The sequence below is a fragment of the Corythoichthys intestinalis genome, chromosome 15 (genome assembly GCF_030265065.1).
Source record: "Corythoichthys intestinalis isolate RoL2023-P3 chromosome 15, ASM3026506v1, whole genome shotgun sequence".
Classification (NCBI taxonomy): Eukaryota; Metazoa; Chordata; class Actinopteri; order Syngnathiformes; family Syngnathidae; genus Corythoichthys; species Corythoichthys intestinalis.
Genome location: NC_080409.1, coordinates 16143636 through 16164933, shown reverse-complemented (window position 1 = coordinate 16164933; position 21298 = coordinate 16143636). Strand labels below are relative to the sequence as shown.

At 37.6% G+C, this 21298-nt stretch overlaps 1 protein-coding gene across 2 annotated transcripts in view; it reads left to right on the top strand.

Annotated features, from left to right (window-relative positions):
• LOC130931255 (pleckstrin homology domain-containing family G member 3) overlaps positions 1 to 21298 on the top strand; it is a 54413-nt gene that overhangs the window by 13089 nt on the left and 20026 nt on the right. For both annotated transcript variants that reach the window (XM_057859893.1, XM_057859892.1), the window contains exons 3-9: positions 8151 to 8680; positions 13757 to 13857; positions 17109 to 17178; positions 17257 to 17303; positions 17382 to 17532; positions 17613 to 17744; positions 17828 to 18010. In XM_057859893.1, the coding sequence (XP_057715876.1) occupies positions 8151 to 8680; positions 13757 to 13857; positions 17109 to 17178; positions 17257 to 17303; positions 17382 to 17532; positions 17613 to 17744; positions 17828 to 18010 (1214 nt within the window). The remainder of the gene's footprint in view (positions 1 to 8150; positions 8681 to 13756; positions 13858 to 17108; positions 17179 to 17256; positions 17304 to 17381; positions 17533 to 17612; positions 17745 to 17827; positions 18011 to 21298) is intronic.

Here is a 21298-nt window from a genome sequence, read left to right as displayed (position 1 = left end):
TGTCGATGGAGAGGTTTCCGAAGTGGATCATCACATGCCTCTACACTGAGGTCACTCGGAACGGCTGGATCCTTTCAAAGCGGAGGCCAAGCACACGGGAGGTTTATGGGATTAAATGTGATCTTTTTCTGTCAATTTGTGTTTGTAAGACTGACAAATCTACCTTTATGAAAAATGTCTGCTTTTCATCAAAATTCTTGAATTTTTATCCTGTAATGTGCTGAAAAGTATTTTAAGAAAATGGATGGACTGAAATTACATAATGTTCCCGTTTTTAACAAAATAGCCACTTTTATCAAAATACATTCTTTCCAAAAAAAAAACTTAATCAGACTACTTAAACTGATCACTTTTCTTGTAAAGCACCAAAATTCCCCAAAGCTTCCCAGACCAACATTTTGACCTTGAGTGTCAGTGTGGAATGCAGTGTTAGCATGTACTCTGCTGTCCACTGCCATTTATTTACTCACATTTGGGCTACTTATTAACATGACAATCTACTTGTGGGGCAAATTCTGGTAGAATTACAATGAAATTTTAAACCTTTGTGCTGTGTATTTAGAACACAAGCCTTTTGAATGCACTTAAATGCTTCCCTCCATTCAGGTATAGTAAACTAATCTGGGTTTTGTGTAATTCCTGGCATTTTGGCTCATGCTGTTTAATAATGGTCTGTGAAGACCTCATGGACTAATCCTTGAGCACACCCTCTTCTTGTAGCCCTTGTGTGCCTTGTGGGGTAGCCATTCACATTACCAGGTGAGGAGTTTTTCCCCATGAGGAAAAGGAACATAACTGTGTCTCCTGTGGAGTATGGGGGCATTGAGGACGGAAATGGCAAGGAAGGGCTTTATTATAACCTGTAACAACGGAGCTAGTATTTTGATGAAACGGTTAGGAATAATGGCATTTTGAGGATTTTTTATTTTATTTTTTATTACTTCTAGAAAATTTGATAAAACCTTCAAATTAGAGTAAAACGGTATATGTTTATTATCTTATCATTCAATATCTATTCTCAAGCAATCTCCTTGACTCTTCCACTTCGTCCGTTACTTGGTAGACCTTTCTCCCAGTGGTTGACAAGTTTCAGTTGAAAACGGTAACCAATAAATGTGCCAGAATTCTGTGGAGTTCCTCCTAGTAGAAGCCTCAAGATTGATGCAGTTTTCGAAAAGTCCAACAGACAATTCATAGATGTCCACCCTTCAAATACAAAGTGAAGCAAGATGTTATTCAGCGTCTCTTGTCTATTGGAATATGACTCAGTATTAATCAAGCAGGAATGGTTTTATGGCGTGTTGCTGTCAGAACAAGCAAGAGCCTTTTTATTTCCCTCCCCCAGGTGGCGTATTTTTATTTTCCAGTGTCCGGTGCTCAACACAGAAACCAATGACAGACATGCTAGTAGCAGTAAAAACTAGACAGCAGTTGTTTTGCTCACCCACAGTTTTTCGACGGCAGGATTGTGCATCCCTGTGAACTCAGAAGAAGCATTTGCATTTCACCCCCCCCCCCCCCCCCCCATTAAATACCAGTTTTGTAAGAAAGCAAATTTCGTATCAAGCGCGATAATGGCTAAAAGTCTTAATCGTTTATTTTATTTTATTATTTATCTAAGTCAGTAATCTTGACAAAGTGGGGAAATGATTATTCGTTCTGAAGACGGGTTGACAGATTTTGTAAAGATTCTAAGCTTCAGTATGCAGCCCTTCTTATCGCTGTTCTCTGTGTTATCATGCAGAACTCAAGGATATTATAACTACATGGAGAGTTAATAGTTGAGTCTATTAATCCTTGGAAAGACTCATATAATCACATCTAATGTAGTTCACCATTTTATTTCGCAACACTGAGTCCAGTCTTTATAGTTCTATTATTGTACTGTGAGAAACAGATGACATGTAAATAAGCAGATTATATTTTCTTGTGTCAGAATTTGAATTGTGGTCCACACTGAAGCTCGTATGATGACCTGCTCTAAAAATGAGTCATATCCTCACAAGATTTTGCAATGTGAAGCGTCATAGTTTTATCCTGTGCTTTATTGTTTCTTAAGGGAGTGGAGTAGTCCGTATCAGCAAGTTTGGTACTATTTGTACTGATATATGCAAGATCATGTCAAAGAATGTTTTGGTTGGAATTTTCAATGACTCTTATCTTGATGTACAATAAAGTAAGCATTCTAAGACTTCTTTTCCACGAACCAGATTTTCTATATTAAGGAATGTTCTTTGAGCCTACAACCTCAAAGATGTGGCTCATTACTGTCATTCCAGTGTCTGCACCTTTAAGAAAGGGTAATTGTTAGGTGCTATGGAAAGTTCATTTCAGTATTTTGTTCATCTGTGGAATCAAGGCTATGACATCAGAGCCTGTGAACAGTTTACATCATTAGGTCTGAAAGGAGAAACTAGCCTAGACTTTACCTTACAACAAGCTTTAGGCTGATTAGTCATTGAGCTCCTTTGTGAGTAAATATCCAGTCTAAGATTGGGACTGAAATATTAACTAGGTTGGAACAAACTTATTTTAATCATTATTCAGTACAAACTCAAACAGTTTGTTGTTGAACTACAATGAAGAACTAGTTTAAAGAGGGTTTATGTTGAAGGACGCAACCCACAAAAAAAGGAATGTCATCCTTGTTGCCATGAATTACTGTAGCTTTGACTTTATATGTGAATCCATTCAATGTTATTCAGAGATGCACAATGTAGTTCCACAAGTGTTTTTGTGGCACTTTTCCTAGCATTTATCACTGTAAGAAATAGGGGTGAACAGTTGATAAAATTTAATGCATTAAAAAATAAAAAGAGTATTTTAAGTGATTAGTTTTGTTATTGTAAAACTCAATTTAACACTGCTATGAATGAGTTTTGGTTAAGTTTTGAATGTAGTCTAAATACTACACTGTCTCTGTAGCCTTGACTTGATTAATGTTTATCGTCTGTGTTTGAGAGTTAACCACAATGTTTGTGTGGTTCTAAAACAAATAAGGGTCTACATTTTGCTGTTGTCTGGTTTTCTTTTTTTTTCTTTTCTTTTTCAAGCGCTCTAGATTTAACATCGGATAAACTCCCCAAAATCATCCATTTACTACCTTTGAATATTTATTTCAGTTTCTCATTTTAAAAAAAAGGTTTTGGACACCCATCCCGGCACATAATAAATAACAAACACTTCTAGTAACATTTTGTACCAAAAACTTTATTTTATCTGTTTCTCAAAGATGATTTCCCCAATCCTTGTCTACGTACGTCTATTTTCTGGCTCGTACTTCATTTCGGGTAACTTGTTGCGTGAGCACAATTAAAGACACACTGATTTTCACGAGATATTATCACGTACTTACCTTGTTTCAGTCCAAAAACTGTTCTGCATATACCACCGAGTGTAAAGACACAGTTGTGAATAGGCACAACCGGGCTTTGTTTGGCTTTTATATCTTAAAAATAGTTATTTCGCATGAAGCGTAAGACAAAAATCGCAGAACATTCGAGTGATTGAGATTTTCTTTATCAAGTTTTTTTTTGTTTTTTTAAAATTTTTGGATCATTTTTTTAATCTAAAAAGTTGGGAAAATGTAACAGTAAGAAAAAAAATCCAATAAAGCGATAGTTATGAGGTAAATAACCGTAACCTATTTACAGACGCAGTTTTTACATTGTGAGGTGATTTGTTTAAAAGTTAAAAACACGCGAGTGAGCAACTTTATAAAGTTGTTTTTATTTTCTAAACTATATGATAGACATCAATTTATGATTCAAAGCTAAAAATGAAAGAATTCGAATTCTGTAATTACTTTCCCTGATTTTATGGCTGGGTTGAAACAAAAGCAGTTGCGATGTGTCCGTAAACTGGGATCTCAGGGGTAAATTGGACAAATTAAAAATAGTACGGGGGCATATTGCCCGATAAAACTGCAACGACAGCATCTAGACACCCTTATTTGTGTTTTTTCTGCCATATACGTAGGCCTTAAAATTTACGGTGATTTGTTAGGTGTGATGGTCAATGTACATACTAATATTTTGTACTTCGTTTGAAACCGTGTTTCACTGCATTTCTTACTAATGTGTTTTTTCCAATAACCAGAAGACCAGATTACAATCAAATCCAAATATGTTTGTTTTGTTGCAAACGGACAAAAGCCGTAAAAGCAGTGTTTGCCATCTACAAAATAGAAGTCCAAAACCCAATGGCTGTTGTTGTGGTTTTGCTTAAACTTTAATTTTAATACAGTTTGATTACATATCTTAAAGAAGTGACACTGTAATCGGTCTGGCCTTGTCAATGTGTCTACACATCCTGCTGAGAATCACGGCAATTGTTTGCAGATGTTGAGGCGACTCAAGACTGCAACCCTTCTCATCCTCACTCACTTATTCACAGTGGGTGAAGACTTCTCTGAAGATCACAAGTAATATTTCTTCTGCATTTATGTATGGAATTAAACTACTTAGCATTCAACTGCAATGGCTGAGTGATCTGTTGATGGGAAGCATGTGGCGAGTGGTTTCACTCACAGATAACTTCTCCCTATCTTTAGTGGTTGATCAAAGCTGAGCTGGTCTGGTGCTTCGGGATTTAAGATTAACAAAGTAGTGATCTTATGTTCGACAATAGTCCTCCTTTGAAAATGCTTTTTAGCGGTTCCGTTTTGAATATGATTGTTGACTTGAGACTGCAAGAACATTACTCATTTTTTGGCTTCTAATGCTTAGTGGGCCATTTCCCTTTTACTGTAGAACCCTGTAGCACAACGGAGTGATTATAGAGGAATATTTGGGTGGGAGGTGAGAAAGAAAGGGGAAATGAGTTTCATTGGCCAGACATAGGAGTGCTTCAGAGACATACGGATAGCTAAGGTAGTACATGGGTCTTTCGAATTGGTGTGTAATAGCTCACCTCTTTCCTCCCTCCCTTTTTTTGCACCATCAACCCTGTGGTTTGTCATGGGGCATAAACAGTGGTCATCTCCCCCCAGGTTGCTCTTCTATTTCTTCCACTACATTGCCTTGGAACACATTAGCGTGGATAGTGGAGCAAGTAGACAGTTTAAGCCTCTCTCAGCCTCAGGACTGAGTCACGGAAAGTAGGGGTGTGCCAAATGTGCGTGCTTGTGAATAACCTGGAAGACCATCATTCATCCGTCAAACTTCTTTGACAGCTTTTCTCTGCTCTCTTGTGACTTTTCTGGCTTGTTTAATTCCAAGGAGAACAATACTATGTTGTATTTTTAATCGATTCAACTGGCTATGCTGGGTATGAATGAATCCCTTCACCTCTTACATATTTTTCTTGAGTATAATGCTCAAATTTTCAAATGTTGGCTGAATTTCAGTGCTGCCTCTTTAACAAGGAGCATTGATGCCAAGTCATGTCAACGCTGATTTTAACAAATGGGTTTTTGAGTTGACAACTTGAGCTTCATCTGTCAGCTGTCAGCACCGAATTATTTTCTTTATCCCCACTTGGAAATAGACTTTACCTGAACCATTTCTCTTCCTAATTGTAGTTTCATTCCATTAAGTTTATTGGTTCGACGGAAAACTACATTGACAACGGGGTTGACCTCTATGCTCATTACAAATACTTCAGGAAATTAAGCTCTGCTTACAGTGGCATCTCAGTACCACACAGTCTCACACTGCTATGACTTCATATATTTTTGAATGCCAGTGAGGAAAAAATCTCTCCTTGTCAGGCAGGATGTGAAACTGAATATGTATATCTTTATGATTTAAATCAGGCTCAAAGGCTATGTAAACAAATCTTCTCTCCTTCCACTATTTTCATCTCATCATTTTTATCTCTTTCTGCTTTCCAAGACATGGGGTGTGCATTAAGCAGTCAGTGTTATATGTGTTAAAGTCAAAAACAAAAAGTGTTGCAACTCTGTTTTATTTGAACAATTTGAAATATAGATCTTCTAAGCCAAGAGCTGTCACTCACCATTATCTGAAATGGGACTAATAATTTAACCTAGATAACCACAATTTGTCCAAGGCATTGACAGAGCTGACACTGTTGACAAGCTCATGATTCCTTTGGATTTGATACTTATCTTTATCCTTTACAAACTATCTCAACCACATGGTGGAAAATATGTTGTGATCCGATGAAACTAAGTTTGTTTTTTAGTATGTTTGTTTGTTTTAACCATAATTCAAAACGTTTTGTGAACACAAATGCAACAAAAACATGATGGTATTGTCAAGAATGTTGGGGGCAACATCATACTTTGGCGCTGTTTGGTAATGCAGATGGAATTATGGATAAGTAGAAATAGCACTCACTATTAGCACAAAACCTTCAGGTCACAAAAAAGGTCACTAGAGCAAATGGACTTTTTTTACTTATTTTGTTGAAAGCCGACACGACCACTGGATATAGCGTCCGAATTAGGAAAAGAATCAGCGTCTCAATCATAACAAAGAGACGAAGAAAACAATGTAGAGAAGAACCGTTTATCATACTTCCATCCTTATATACAGTATTACTCACAGTTGCATATCGATGACAAATACAGGTAGTCCCCGGGTTACAACAAACTTGACTTGCGCGATTTTGACTCTACAACTCCGGAGTCTCCGCCCTTCTGTCTCCAGTCGTGTTTTGTTGTTGTTGCGTAAACAGTACCTTATTGTACCTCACAGTATCTTATTTTTTACTTTATTAATATGACACGTTCTGTCCTCACTAAATGTGAAGTTGTTCAGCTTTACAGACAGCAAACAAGAAAATTGTGCTTTTTAAAGCTTTTTACTTCCTTCACCTTTGACAATTTGTAAAGCTGTAACACACATATGTACATTTATTTTAAAAACGACACACATTTTTACAACACTTGACACAAAACATTCGGTGTTCAAACGTCCATCTAGTCTGATAAATATGTACATTTAGTAGATTAAATTATCCTAAGATGCCTAACAAACGTGTGCTAGCTTAAATGCTACGAATTCTAACGTATTACAATTCTCATAGCAAATCCCTCACGCGTAACTCCACAAAGTGTAGCTCTAAGCTTAATTACAAATGCATACACAAACATATATTAGCTGAAACAACTTACAATCTAATGTTCACCAAACCAGAGTGCAGCTACCCTTTATCCATGTCAGATGTCTGAGTCAAGTCACACAAGGCGACAGTCCAGCCAGACCCAACGTTGCACCAGAGGGCAGTTTATCCGCCATCATTAAACAAAATACAATACTTTTGGACTTTTTGAATAGCTATTTTGGGTTAATTCTGACTTGTGTTACGTCGCTAGCGTAGGAATGGAAATCGTTCATAACCCGGGGACTACCTGTATGCTGATGTTTGTGCACGCTTCACGATAGGCTACATTGTTAGCAGGCACTCTTAGCACACAGCACATAAACACTGATAAACATCAGACAGTTATAAAGATGCAAAAATATAATGGGCGCACACTTCAATGTTACTATACCTTTTCAGGTGTTCTTTCTCTTTTTTTGTGTCATCCTTTGTGTCATCCTTTGTACGAAACGTCTTTCTTGCCCGCTCATCGTCTTTTGTTCTCCTGTTTTTCGGCAGGCAGTGGTCGCAGTGTTTAACTCGTCCACATCCACAATGAAAAGCAGAAAATGTGCCAAATAAGGCTTTTTTAGGAGTGAATAGTGTGCACTAAACTCTTTAACAAGCCCTTGGCAAAGTGAAAGGAAGCTCTCCTGTTCGTACAGCCAAAAGCCCAACACTGTGGTATACTGACAAGGCCTTCTCCTTTTGATCAAAACTTAGTCTTTCTTTTTAAATGTTGCTAGGTTACATAGACATATGCACACTTATGCATTGATAGTACAGTGTTTATGATATAAGAAAGTCCTGCTATGTGCAAGTTCTATATTAGATTATCGTCTGTCTGCCTTTGCACTCAGAAAAATAACTCAACTCAGGAAGCACTGAGCCTGCTGTTGCAAACCTTTTAAAAATAGCCAAAGAAAATTATAAGTCTTGGGAAATATGCTGATATCGCACAACACGTCATACTGTACATACTGTGCTTTGACATCTGAAATTAACCAAAATAAGGATAAAGATTTCTGAAGAAAAGTAAGTTTTGTCTGATATCCCAATTGACATCTGCTCTTTTGTTTGTATTCCTTTAATCCTTACAGAATATTTTCGGTTACCCTCGCCCCTCTCCTCTGGAGAACATGAACAAACAAATGTGGACTTGGGTCAAGACTGTTACAACCAACTATGTGCAGAGCCATCAGATGGAGAGGGTGAACGTCCAGTAAGTCTAGTGTCCACCTTGTCTTCTGGATCGTCCCGTGACAGTCACAGCCTTTTCGGGAGCACAGTGACCCTTCCTTCCTCCTGCACACCACCCATACCGAGTGAGGAGGACATCAACCTGGAACTGAGTCCAGCTGAATGCGCTGCAGAGCAGACAAGGGCCCAGAGTCCTGGCCTCGCAGGATCCAGCGAACTATCAAAGCCGCACCTGATCAGCAACCAGTGGAATAACAACAACGCCAGATCCAATAGGCAGGCACGCGCACCGATCCTTCACATACCTGCTTCGCCTGTCATCACTGAAACAATGGCACCCAACCCAAAACTGACCCACGTTGACAGAGTTGTCATGGAGATCATTGAGACGGAGCGCATGTACGTCAAGGATCTGCGCAGCATTGTTGAGGTAAGTCATTGTTGTGTTTACTGTACAGCGAAACCCCAAAGAATACTTGACTCACAGAGTACCACGATCAGGGCCAACAGTGACTCATTGGTACACCTACAAGTTGTTCCTAAATATTTGAGAAGAAATGGTTCTTAAACATTAAATGTGAATCCTTTGTCATTTAAGTTAAATACAACTGAACTGTACTGTTCTTCAATTAATGCACTCTGTAGTGGATTCAAAAAGGGACGGAGCCCGCATACCAGTGGTGGTACTTGAACCACTGATATAATAGATCTGACGTTTGCCAAATGTACTGTATGTAATGATTGAAAGTAGGGACGTTCAGATCTCAAATTTTGGCACTCGAGTTTGAGTTACTTATTATTTTGAGAATCTGTCGATACAGAGTCCCGATCTGATACTGGGGGGTGGGGGGGAGTATTTTCATAAAATTGATTTTTATTTATTTATTTTAATTTTATTATTATTATTTTTTTAATTAGAACAAAAGTTCCAAACATGTTACAGGACCACAGTGTAATGTCCACTTGTTACTTGTTTTTTTGTGTGTCCGTCACCCTCTGCTGGCGCTTGGGTGTGATTGATTTTATGGGTTTCAGCACCATGAGAATTGTGTAGTTATTGACATCAAAAATGGCGAGCTACTAGTTTATTTTTTGATGAATAATTTTACAAATTTTATTAAAACGAAAACATTAGGAGGGGTTTTAATATAAAATTTGTATAACTTGTACGAACATTTATCTTTTAAGAACTACAAGTCTTTCTATCCATGGATCGCTTTAACAGAATGTTAATAATGTTAATGCCATCATGTTGATTTGTTGTTATAATAAACAAATACAGTACTTATGTACCATATAATGAATGTATATATCCGTCTTGTCTTATCTTTCCATTCCAACAATAATTAACAGAAAAATATGACATATTTTATAGATGGTTTGAATTGCGATTAATTACGATTAATTAATTTTTAAGCTGTAATTAACTCGATTGAAAAATTTAATCGTTTGACAGCCCTAATATTTTTGTTTCTTTTGGCAATGCTATTGTATATCTGGATTATTTTGTGACTTTTCAACCCTTAAAAATAGTAATAATTTTATTTTTTTCATTAAAAATGTAAAAAGAATATTTTTTTAAAAATTAAAAACCCAAACATTTTGACCCGATTCCGATCCTATGAAAAATGGCCCGATTGGCCTGATTTCAGATCTCGTGATTGGATCAGAGACATTCCTAACTTATAGAATTCATAATGATATTGACGGGATACGGTGTGCGGGGCCGATTAATAGGGGGCCAGCATTGTTGGCGTGGCCGTCAATGCTGACCAAGTGGAATCACGGACAAAGAGCTTTTTTCGTTGAAAATTCTTGTGAATAAATGCTTAAATCCCTGAAATTTTTTATAGATATGGACGTAAAACAGTCTTGATTCTTGGTTAAAAGCAAAAAAATTCGTGCAGTTAGCATTTATTTTACATGAATATGTCGAAGTATGATGCTAGTTTGTAATTCAATGTGGCGGCCTCCATATGTAAACAAAGCTTTTCCGGTGAAAATTTTGATGTATAAATGCTTAAATCCCTGAATTCTTTATAGATATGGACATAAAACAGTCTTAATTCTTGGTTTAAAAAAAAAAAAAAAAAACGAGAAAACATGCAGTTAGCTTTTATTTTACGTAAATATGTCGAAGTCCGATGCTAGTCTGTTAGTCAATGTGGCGGCCGCCATATGTAAACAGAGCTTTTTGGGTGAAAATTCATGTGAATAAATGCTTAAATCCCTGAATTCCTTATAGACCCTATCCACGTGACGTCACAACTCCTTCCTCCTGACTGGTGCCGCCCAATTGTCCGTCAACACATCATGTTTACCTGTTACGGCTACGTACATTCCTCCTATTTACGACGTGTTTTTCTGCTCGTTAACATTAATAATCAAAATGGTGAAGGCGTGTGTGGCGGTCGGTTGCAATAACAGAGAAGATAGACGGAGAAGACGGAGAGACTTGAAGTTCTACGGGATTCCGAGAGACCCGGAGAGAAGAGAGCGAGATGGGCTGCTGCAATTCGACGAGAAAACTGGGCTCCAAACGATTACCACAGATTATGTAGTAGTCATTTTATATCTGGTAAGATGCATTTAATATATATTTAGAGGGTTTTGGGCTGACAACCACAATTAAGATCCTTGCTAGGCTAATCGCAGACAACATACACGTATGTATGTAGTGAGTGCTATCGCTAAACCATATAAACATTAAAAGCCCTAACTCCATTGACAAACGACATGAAATACATTAGACTTGACAGTGGATGTTAGCAATAACAAAAGATTTTGAATTGAAAATTTCGTAACTCACCTTTCCAAGCACAAGATAGATTCCTGCCGAATTTTCGTGGACGACGACCTGTTTCACCCAACCAGCAACGAAGTATTTATAAGCCTCCAAGCTCTTAAAGTTTTTCAAACTTTCGTGAGAATAGGCTGATTTTGTGTGGACAAGATAGTTGTATATGTCATGGTAGCTAGCAGATGTCAGGCAAATACGGCGGAGACAGCGGGTCGAAAAACATCGATTTAGGCATCAAATATGGATCTGGCGAATGGATAAACTGAAGCTTTTCCACATTAACGCCTTTTATGCAACGCATCAAGTGAGTTTACGGCATCCGAAAGCACCGGGTCTTCCATGAAATGCATTATAAATTGCTCGATCAATTGAGACCATTGATAATACAGACACAAAATGACAGACAAGGGGGCGGAACCATACAGCGAGCACGTGATTTTGTGACGTCGGTGGGTAGGGTCTATAGATATGGACGTAAGACAGTCTCAATTCTTGGTTAAAAACAGAAAAAAACGTGCAGTTAGCATTTAATTTATGTAAATATGTCAAAGAATGATGCCAGTCTGTTAGACAATGTGGCGGTAGCCTTACAACAAAGACCTTTTTTATGTTGAAAATTCTTGTGAAAAAAAGAAAAATATAATAATTACCTTGAATCCTCGAACAAATCACTCCTGTTCAAATCATAAATCACAATCTGTTCTGTTTGTATTCGGTACAGCTTTTGTAATTTTTCAACATAAATTCGGCATTGGATTGCTGCATGTGTCACTGCGACCGACTGCGAATAACTGAAGCGGATTGTGGGATGGCCCCCAACTTGAAGGCGTGGTGCAGTGAAGGTCAAATGTGACCTGTCAATATCATTATGAAGTCTATGCGTAACTGAAAGATTTCTAGTCTATAATAATCGACTGTGGGATCATTTATGGTCTGGTCATGTCGTGTTTATTTATGTTGCAGTGAGTGTGCTCATATTTGATGTTTTAACTTTTAGACAACGCAAGTCTTTCGTGGCCTAAGCTTTACTTTCGAACCAAGTCTATCATGTGGATGCGATGTGTTGAAAAATGATTTTGCGACTCAACAATTCAATCATCTCTTAGCTCTTTTTGTTGGCTGGAAACAAACCATCTGAAAGAGAAACCTCCATGGACCTCAGTCATGCCTATAGCATAGAAACGGGTGCACTTAGCTGTCAGACAATCCCCCGCCACTAATTGTAATGTGTTTAGCATGTGCAGCATTTGTAAAACAGACTGGCTGTCAACCAACAAGCCCCTTTCCTCATCTTGTCTCGCAGCACACTGATGTCTGATTCTAACCTCTGACAAGCACACATCAAATCATGGCCTCTTAGTGTTATGGCTGACATGCCTAGTCTGGACACAACTGTACAGTCATAGAAAGCACTTGTAGCCAACATAAGCACCGGTCCCGTGATACAAATTTGGGGTTTTCCACAGGCTATGTGAGAACCTATTCTGTACAGATGTATCCGCTGCCGCTAAGCTTTTTGTAATGACAACGCATCCTTAATAACGTTGATCTCATGAGTTACTTTATCTTTACACTGCAGCAGCTCGAATGAAAGAAAATATGAGAAACTTAGTCCATGACATCATCCAAGCACTGTCTTGATATGACACATAACCCAGTGACAGCTGTTGAAACTGTGTCCATCCGTTCTTTTGAAATGTTGTTTTATCACTCGCTCACATGCTTCTCGTTCTCAACTGTCCAATCAGTGGGAGTGGAAAGAACAGCTGTTTGACTCAGATGGTTTCACATAGCCAAATACATCCCCAACACCTGGTTTCAGCTTGCCTACAAGTCCTCATAGGCTCATACCAGGCATTCGTTGTAGGAACAAGAACGGAAGCATCCCTTTAACATTTTTTTTTTTTTTTAATAAAATCGCATCAAGTGTTGCTGGCATGCTAAAGTTGGAATCAAAAGTTGCTGCAAGAATTGCAAGAAGTGAGTCTCCATATCTCCCACACGTTGCTAAAGGTCGTGTGTGTGGTGCTCTCATGGCGCAGGAATCTTCATCCATAATGCTGTGCAATTCTCTCAATTGTAGATGTGGCCTGCACTAGATGTACATCTTTTTCCATATGTCTTGGCAGCACACCATCTGGATGTCAGAACATATTGTGAGAGTACAGTACTTATTTTTTCTCCACATATGTGCCTTTTGTCTCCGTCTGCATTCCCAGCTGTTTGTTTGTATGACACGAGTGTGTAACTGAACATGATGGCGTGTCGTCATCCTGATGTTGACATTTTTGGCTCCTGTGGATTTGCAATTAGTTTCATCTGCCCTGGAAGGAAGTCAACAGAGTTGAGTCCCAGGAGGGGAATGAGCAGTGCATGTTTATGGTCTCTGTCAGTTACGTCAGCCTATAAATAAATACAGCAAATTCTTTTAAAGGATCACATCTCGTAAAAGTTTAATTTTCCATTCATTCTAAAACTAAATAGATACATCAAATTGTTATAATATTACTTAAAATCAAATGGCATGTGATAACAGATGTGATACGTATGACCGTCACAGTAAATTAGATCGAACAAGCACATTCTTGCTCTCTCCAGTGGTATTTATCTGCAAGTGTCAGGATTAGACTGTACAACACACAAGCCAAATATCAACACATTCTGCAATAACTTTGACGTGATGGCATCTCCACTTCTGTTTTCCAGGACTATTTGGCTCACATTATTGATATGAACAACCTTCCCATACGTCCAGAGAATGTGTGTGCTCTTTTTGGAAATATTGAAGACATCTATGAATTCAACAGGTATGTCCTCTGCTCTGTAACCATACTGAGTAGCATTATTTTGATTTTACTCTGAATTTATGATTAGGAAAAATGAAGCGGAAAAACATGAAATCAGAATTCCCCTCACAATTCCCCTTTACAGTACATGTGCAGTACTTCTTTGCATATGCAATATATATTTATATATTTTAGTTTGTTAAAGTGTATGACAAAATGACTATATAAATTTGGCCTTTCATGAAGTGCTGATATTTCACCCACTGACTCCATGCAGGGACTGAAGACAGTAAACACAATTTACGTCAGCTGGTGGCCATTGCTGACCCTACTACTTGCCAAAACACACAGTAACATTCCTCTCATAGTGTGGAGCTACTCGGGTAAATCCACACAAGCCCGAAAATTTAGGATTTTTAAAATCTAAAACCACTTTGAAAGGCACGGAATTATTTTTGTTTGGTATTTTCTTTTGCAGTATTTGTTTCCCTTGTTCAAAATACTTCCCACTTGAATCACAGCTACAGAGTTTTTTTGTTCTCTGTTTGGTTATTTTTAAAATGCTATGCTGATGCAAAGAGGTTCATTCTCTCAAAACCAGAAAAAATAAAACCTATAGCTAACCTGCCTTAAATTTCAAGGGATGTTATTAGGGCTGCAGCTATCGGTTATTTAAGTAATCGATTAATCTATCGTTCAGTTAGTTTGAATAATCGAGTAATCGGTCTAGGAACATTTAATGACTTGCAAAATAAATTTTAGGAGATGTAAAACATAGGCTTGCTAAGATTGCATTTTCAAAAGCCTTAAATGAAAATACAAAATAAAATTCCAGAGTATTTTTTTTTCAAATTATGCAGAATTGCACTTTCATTTCAAAGGAGCAATAAATGCATTTAAAAATAAATTAACATGCCTTAGTTTGGCCTCAAACGGTTTAAAAAAATTTTACAAAATGAGACTCTAAGTGCAACAAAAGAACAATTGGCTGACTTGCACAGCAAAAGTCTGCTTGCATAAATGCTATAAAATGCTACTTTATAAAAATTATTTTGCAATGCTCTGAATCAATCATTTAAACACATATTCCCACAAAAAACTGCTAAATATACCTCCAAACTAAATTGCAAAAGCATTACCAATCATGTGAGCTCAAAAACATAAAACCTTATGTTTGCCTTAACAGGGAGCAGCTGGATTCAGCCATGTTAGATGAATTATATCATATTGAATGTTGCCACTAGAGGGAAGTGTATCCACCCAAATCAATAAAACTAAATGCAGACACTTCCAAAAGAAACCATTACCACGCCACTCTAAGTAAACGAATCCTCGAAGCAGCAAAATTTGGTGTGTGTATATATATATATATATATATATATATATATATATATATATTAGGGCTGTCAAACGATTAAAATTTTTAATCGAGTTAATTACAGCTTAAAAATTAATTAATCGTAATTAATTGCAATTAATCGCAATTCAAACCATCTCTAAAATATGCCATATTTTTCTGTAAATTATTGTTGGAATGGAAAGATAAGACACACGACGGATATATACGTACAATATACTGTACATAAGTACTGTATTTGTTTATTGTAACAATAAATCCACAAATGGCATTAACATTCTTTCTGTTAAAGTGATCCACGGATAGAAAGACTTGTAGTTCTTAAACGATAAATGTTATAGTTACAAGTTATAGTAATTTTATATTAAAACCCCTCTTCATGTTTTCGTTTGAATAAAATTTGTAAAATTTTCAATCAAAAGTAGAGCTAATATAATAATAAGAATAAGAATAAAAATAACAATAATAAAAATAGAGTGACCAAAGTCTAAGTTTTACGTGTATTTTGCATAGCTATTTTGATATGGAATGCCAGTTCATTTCGCATTGTTGTTTAACTGTGTGTCAGAATAGGGCCTCATTACTATAGACTGAAGTGCTTTTCTTTTTGTGAACATTATTTTTTGGGGGAGAGATAGGAATATTATTTTTGTTGTGCTTTCACTAAACGATACTTACAGTATCTGTACATATCTTACCCAAAATACAACAAGAGACACATAATTGCCACTAAAAGAGAGAAAACTTACCGAAATATGTGTGGAGCACAAATAGCAATTTGCATTGCATTGTGATTACAGCATAAACGTCTCACAACTACTAATTCTCCCACGTTTAGAAGAAATAACATCAGTATGGAACGGCGCTGCCCCCAAGCGGCCAGTGGCATTCTCTTCACTCTTAATGTCCATAAACGGCCTCATTGTAATCTGTTTGAGGCAATATGCGAGATGGTCATTCACCCAAGCGCCAGCAGAGGGCGGCAAAACTCCATAACAACAAGTGAGCGTTTCAGTGTATTGTCATTTAAATCTGTCTGAGCGGGACATCTGCGTTAATTGCGTCAAGTATTTTAACGTGATTAATTAAAAAAATTAATTAACGCCCGTTAACACGATAATTTTGACAGCCCTAATATATATATATATATATATATATATATATATATATATATATATATTTTTTTTTACTTATCTAACTCGAGTTAATGAATAATGATAATAATGATTTTTCAAAACCTAAAATGTAGACTTTATCCTTTAATTTTCAAGTAGCCCCTTTACAAAAAAACTGAAAATCTAGTATTTATGCACATTACTATTTTATGATTTAAAGAGTGATTTACATTTTCATTAATTTCTCAGTTGTACTTGGTTTAATCTCGCTCCTCTGACAAATGACATGTGCTTTCCCAAATTAGAAATAAAAAAGGTGCAATTCCTTATCAACTCAGTGGCTGCCATTGACAGCGATAGATGTCCAAGTGAAGTGGGAGGGTTGGCAAAATCCCACCTTCCCGGTTCAAATCGATTAGATGTGTACTAGTGATAAAATAGTGAAAAACACATTTAAATTTACGGTAAAAGGATGAAAAGAAACACATCATCATCAGTGGCACTGAAAGAGATCATGTTCAATATGATGAAAACTATAGAGTTTATGCTGGAAGATGTTCTAACAGTGTCATTATTGGTAGTTCAATACAAGTAAATGGATGGGAGAAAAAAGTGTGGGTTTGATCCATAGCAGTGCTCCTATTTTACAGTGTGCACTACCCACTAGTGGCAAAAAAGAGCATTACAGGATATTTCTGCGTGCTTGAGTTTCACCATGGGAACTCATGTATGTATTATTTTTCTTTAATAAGTGGATTTTATAAGTTTCATCTTCGCTTGGTTTGTTGCACCTCTTTCAGTGAGCTGTTGCAGTCTTTGGACATGTGTGATAACGACCCTGTTGCTGTCGCCCAATGCTTTGTAGATAAGGTGAGTGTTCTTATCCTCTTCACAGCGCTCTTTAGAAAAACCGACAAATACATGTGTCATTGTTTTTTACTCCTCCAGAGTGAATATTTTGAAATCTACACCCAATATTGCAACAACTATCCAAAGTAAGAAGTGCAAACATATAGAAATATATATGATCACGTTGCTGTCCTGGTAAACATTTTCCCCCCACAATCCTCCAGTTCAGTAGCAGCACTAACTGACTGCATGAGGAATAAAACCTTGGCAAAGTTCTTCAAGGATCGTCAGGCTGCTCTGAAGCGTTCCCTCCCTTTGGGTTCTTTCCTCCTCAAGCCAGTGCAGAGGATCCTTAAATATCACCTGCTGCTCCAGGTATACATTGTGCTCAGTGGTTTGCTCTACTTCGAATACCACATCACATTTTCTTCGTTCTCTTTTGTGTCATTTGAAAGGAAATTGCAAAGCACTTTGGCCCAGACGAAGACGGTTATGAGGTGGTCCAGGAAGCTATAGACACCATGACGGGGGTGGCCTGGTACATCAACGACATGAAGAGGAAACACGAACACGCTGTTAGAGTGCAGGTTTGTTTCCATGAATGTACAAAATCAGTACATCTTCAGGCAGTAGCTGGACAGCTTTTAGTTGTTTCCATATGCACGTGAAGGAGATCCAGTCCCTTTTGATCAACTGGAAGGGTCCTGATCTGACGACTTATGGTGAGCTTGTGTTGGAGGGGACCTTTCACGTCCTGCGGGCCAAGAACAGTCGGACACTCTTCCTGTTTGACAAGATGCTGCTCATTACCAAAAGACGAGGAGAGCACTACGTCTACAAGACTCATATATCGGTATGTTTTTTATCATTACCAGGGATAGACAATAAGGGAAATTAGCCACTGGCCAGTTATTGATCCCAATAATCACGGGAAAAAAATCAAATCAAGTCAAATTTATCTTTCATTAGCACTTCCTCAAAGTGCTTCACAACAACGATAAACATAGTTCATGATAAATAGAAGGAAAGAAAGTATTATGCAATGACTTTAAGAAAAAAAAAAAAAAAAAACGCATCCTGATAAAAGTCAAAACGGCTAGTAAAACAGATAAAATCTGAAAATTTAAGAAATAAAACCAGCCTAGCATAGTCTGGAGAAAAAGCGAGTCTAAAAGTACAATTTGCTTGAATAAGATGAATAGTAATTATATTTTTGATGTGCCGTAGATTTAATAAAAACTGCAAAACGGTGCAAAAACATGAATCTGGTGGAAATAATCCTATTCTTTATTCTTTATTCCATAAACATCCAGTATACCCAGTTCTTGCGCCATCTCTTCCCCAGTTGACTGATTTTTGCACCCTGATGCCCAGGTAGTGTATTCGTCAATTTTTGTGTAAAGTCTGCATGTAAAAAAACTGGCGTGTGGTGTCAGTTTTTAGCCGTTTTCAACTTTCCGGGGTGGACCAACTGGGAACACTGATCACCCAACCAAAAACATAAATAAACCCAAATCAACTTCACTGACCACTTACACATATTTTAATTTTGGGGGGAAACAAACACACACACACACACACACACACACAAAAACATTTTTTCTTGGGAGCTCCAGGTGGAGGCGTGCCCGCGGAAGAGCACGGTGCCTGCGTGAAGTTTTCCTGTCTTCCCCTGAAAGTCACCCCCGGCTCTGTTGTCGTGGCAACAATTTAGAAGTCAAAGAGATGACTTAGGCAATTATAACTAGGCATGTGCCGGTATGATATTTTGACGGTTCGATAACCGTGAGCAAAAATACCGCGGTTTCACGGTATCACGGTATTTCAATTATAGCTCCCAAAAAAATATATAACTTTTTTCCATTGAACAGGATTTTTTTATTTCAGACCATAGTTGCAAATTGGAACATGAATACATTGTTAAAATAAATAAATTATCAATAAAAAAAAAAATTGAAATACAATTAAACTAAATATAACTATACAGACTATACTCACAGCCACAGCTCAAGTTGCTCAAGATTAGAGCAAGAAAAAAATAATTTCTATAAAAAAGTAAAAACACTTCTGAATAAATTTTAAAAAAAATTTATACTGCATACTTTTTTTTGAGGGTGGAAAAGCTTAAGTGAAGTTTCGCCATTTTCAGCCACTGTGTGTGTCTACATCAGGGGTGTCCAAACTTTTTGCAAAGGGGGCCAGATTTGGTGTGGTAAAAATGTGGGGGGCCGACCTTGGCTGACGTCCTTTACATAGAACAATATGTTTAAGCAACTTTTAGCAAGCAATTCTGTGTGTCACATTTGCTTTTTAATTTTTTTAAATTAATAATCTCGCAACTAGCCTTAGTGGCATACGCTTTTGAATCTCGGGCTCTTGGGAAATACTGCTGCTGTGAAAATAAACTAGTTTCAAGTTGCTTCAATTTATCGCTATGTATCTTCCCTGTAATCTTGTCGTACATGTCAGCGTGTCGTTTTTTGGTAATATTGCCTCACATTGAACTCTTTAAAAGCAGAGACTGTCTCTTTGCAAATGAGGCAGACACAGTTGTTGCGTATTTTAGTGAAGAAATAGTCCAATTTCCACCTATCCTTCAAGCGTCGGCAGTCGCAGTCAACTTTCTTTTTTTGTTGTTGATTGTCGCCATTTTAGAAAATTGAGAGTAAAGGGTCACACGGGGTAATGTTGCTTAAGAGTGCTGCTGTACTGCCTTTTAGTGGGTAAATGAGGAGCAGCATTTAGTGTGTAAGCTATTTCATAGCAGTACTGCTGACCAATTTATTAGGTCTGTGTGTGGGCCTGACGTTATTGATTTTATGACAGAGGCTGGGGGCCAGATGAAATTTGTTCACGGGCCGCATATGGCCCCCGGGCCGGACTTTGGACATGTCTGGTCTACATGATGTCATGCCTTTGTGTTAAAAAGAACATAAAGAATTCATAAGTTAGTTAAAAATGTATAAGTTAGTTAAAATGTCAATACTATAATATCATCTTTAAAAAAAAAAAAAAAAAAAAAAAAAAAAAACATTGGGAGTGAGACCTCTCCTTGATCCAGTGAACATGGATTTGTGCTTAGGGCAAGATCATCTTTCGCAATTAGCGATCTTTGGCGCTATCACTTTTTCCCCTTCTTTCAAGCGAATCAAGCTTGCTTTCTCACTCTCCGGCTGTCACACTCAACGAAGTTGCTCTCCCAGCTAAGCTTAGGTTAACATTCATCTTTGTAAGCTTTTAGTAAGTTTGTATATTGAATTTGAAAGGAAAATGTGTGTTTTGTTTTTGGCGAACTGTTTCCATGGTGCTAATCTGTTGAAGCTACTCACATGGAAAAATCTAATTGGACAACATTTTAAATGTATTCATTTTGTATATTACACTTACCACGATTTGAGAGCTCAATAAATTGAAGAACAGTACGCCTTATGTTTGGAATATTTGTTTTTGGGTTAATAGGCTCCAGCACCTCCGCGACCCTCGTGAGGAAAAGCGGCATGGAAAATGAATGGCTGGGTAGCCGATAGCGTCATTTTCACACACAGCAACAAACGGGAGGGGGTGAGCGCTGCTGCGCCAACCCGCTTCTGGCTGCATTTTTGACACAAGAAAAATAGCGAATCGAATACCGTACTACGGTCTGACAGAAAATTTTAGTGGTTTTGAAACCGCGACGTTTTCACACCACGGTAAACCGTGAAACCGGGAACCGGCACATGCCTAATTATAACTAATGACTTTCAAGCTAGACCGTCATTACTACGATATTATTTTCGCGTAGTCACGTGGATTAATTATTACGTTATGTTCATTCCATAGGTTTCATACTCGTTAACTTTTCTCTAACTTTCTTGTCTTCATATGTGGGCATTGATCTGTACACCTTACGGTAAACCTTGTTTTTTTTGTTTCATCGTAGCTGAGCCAATTCCAGCGGTTTCACCACTGGGGCTTAAACTTTCTCTCCCTTTTCTTTTCATATTGGATTTCGCTTTCCCTCAACTCCTCCGGTGACTTTCTCGATTGGTCTTTTTTCCCCGGTGCTTGGCCAGATACTGGAGATTTCAGAAACATGTCGTCTTGTAGTATAACGTTGAATGGGTACTGAGATACTGACAATAAATCAGGAACTGTAATCAGG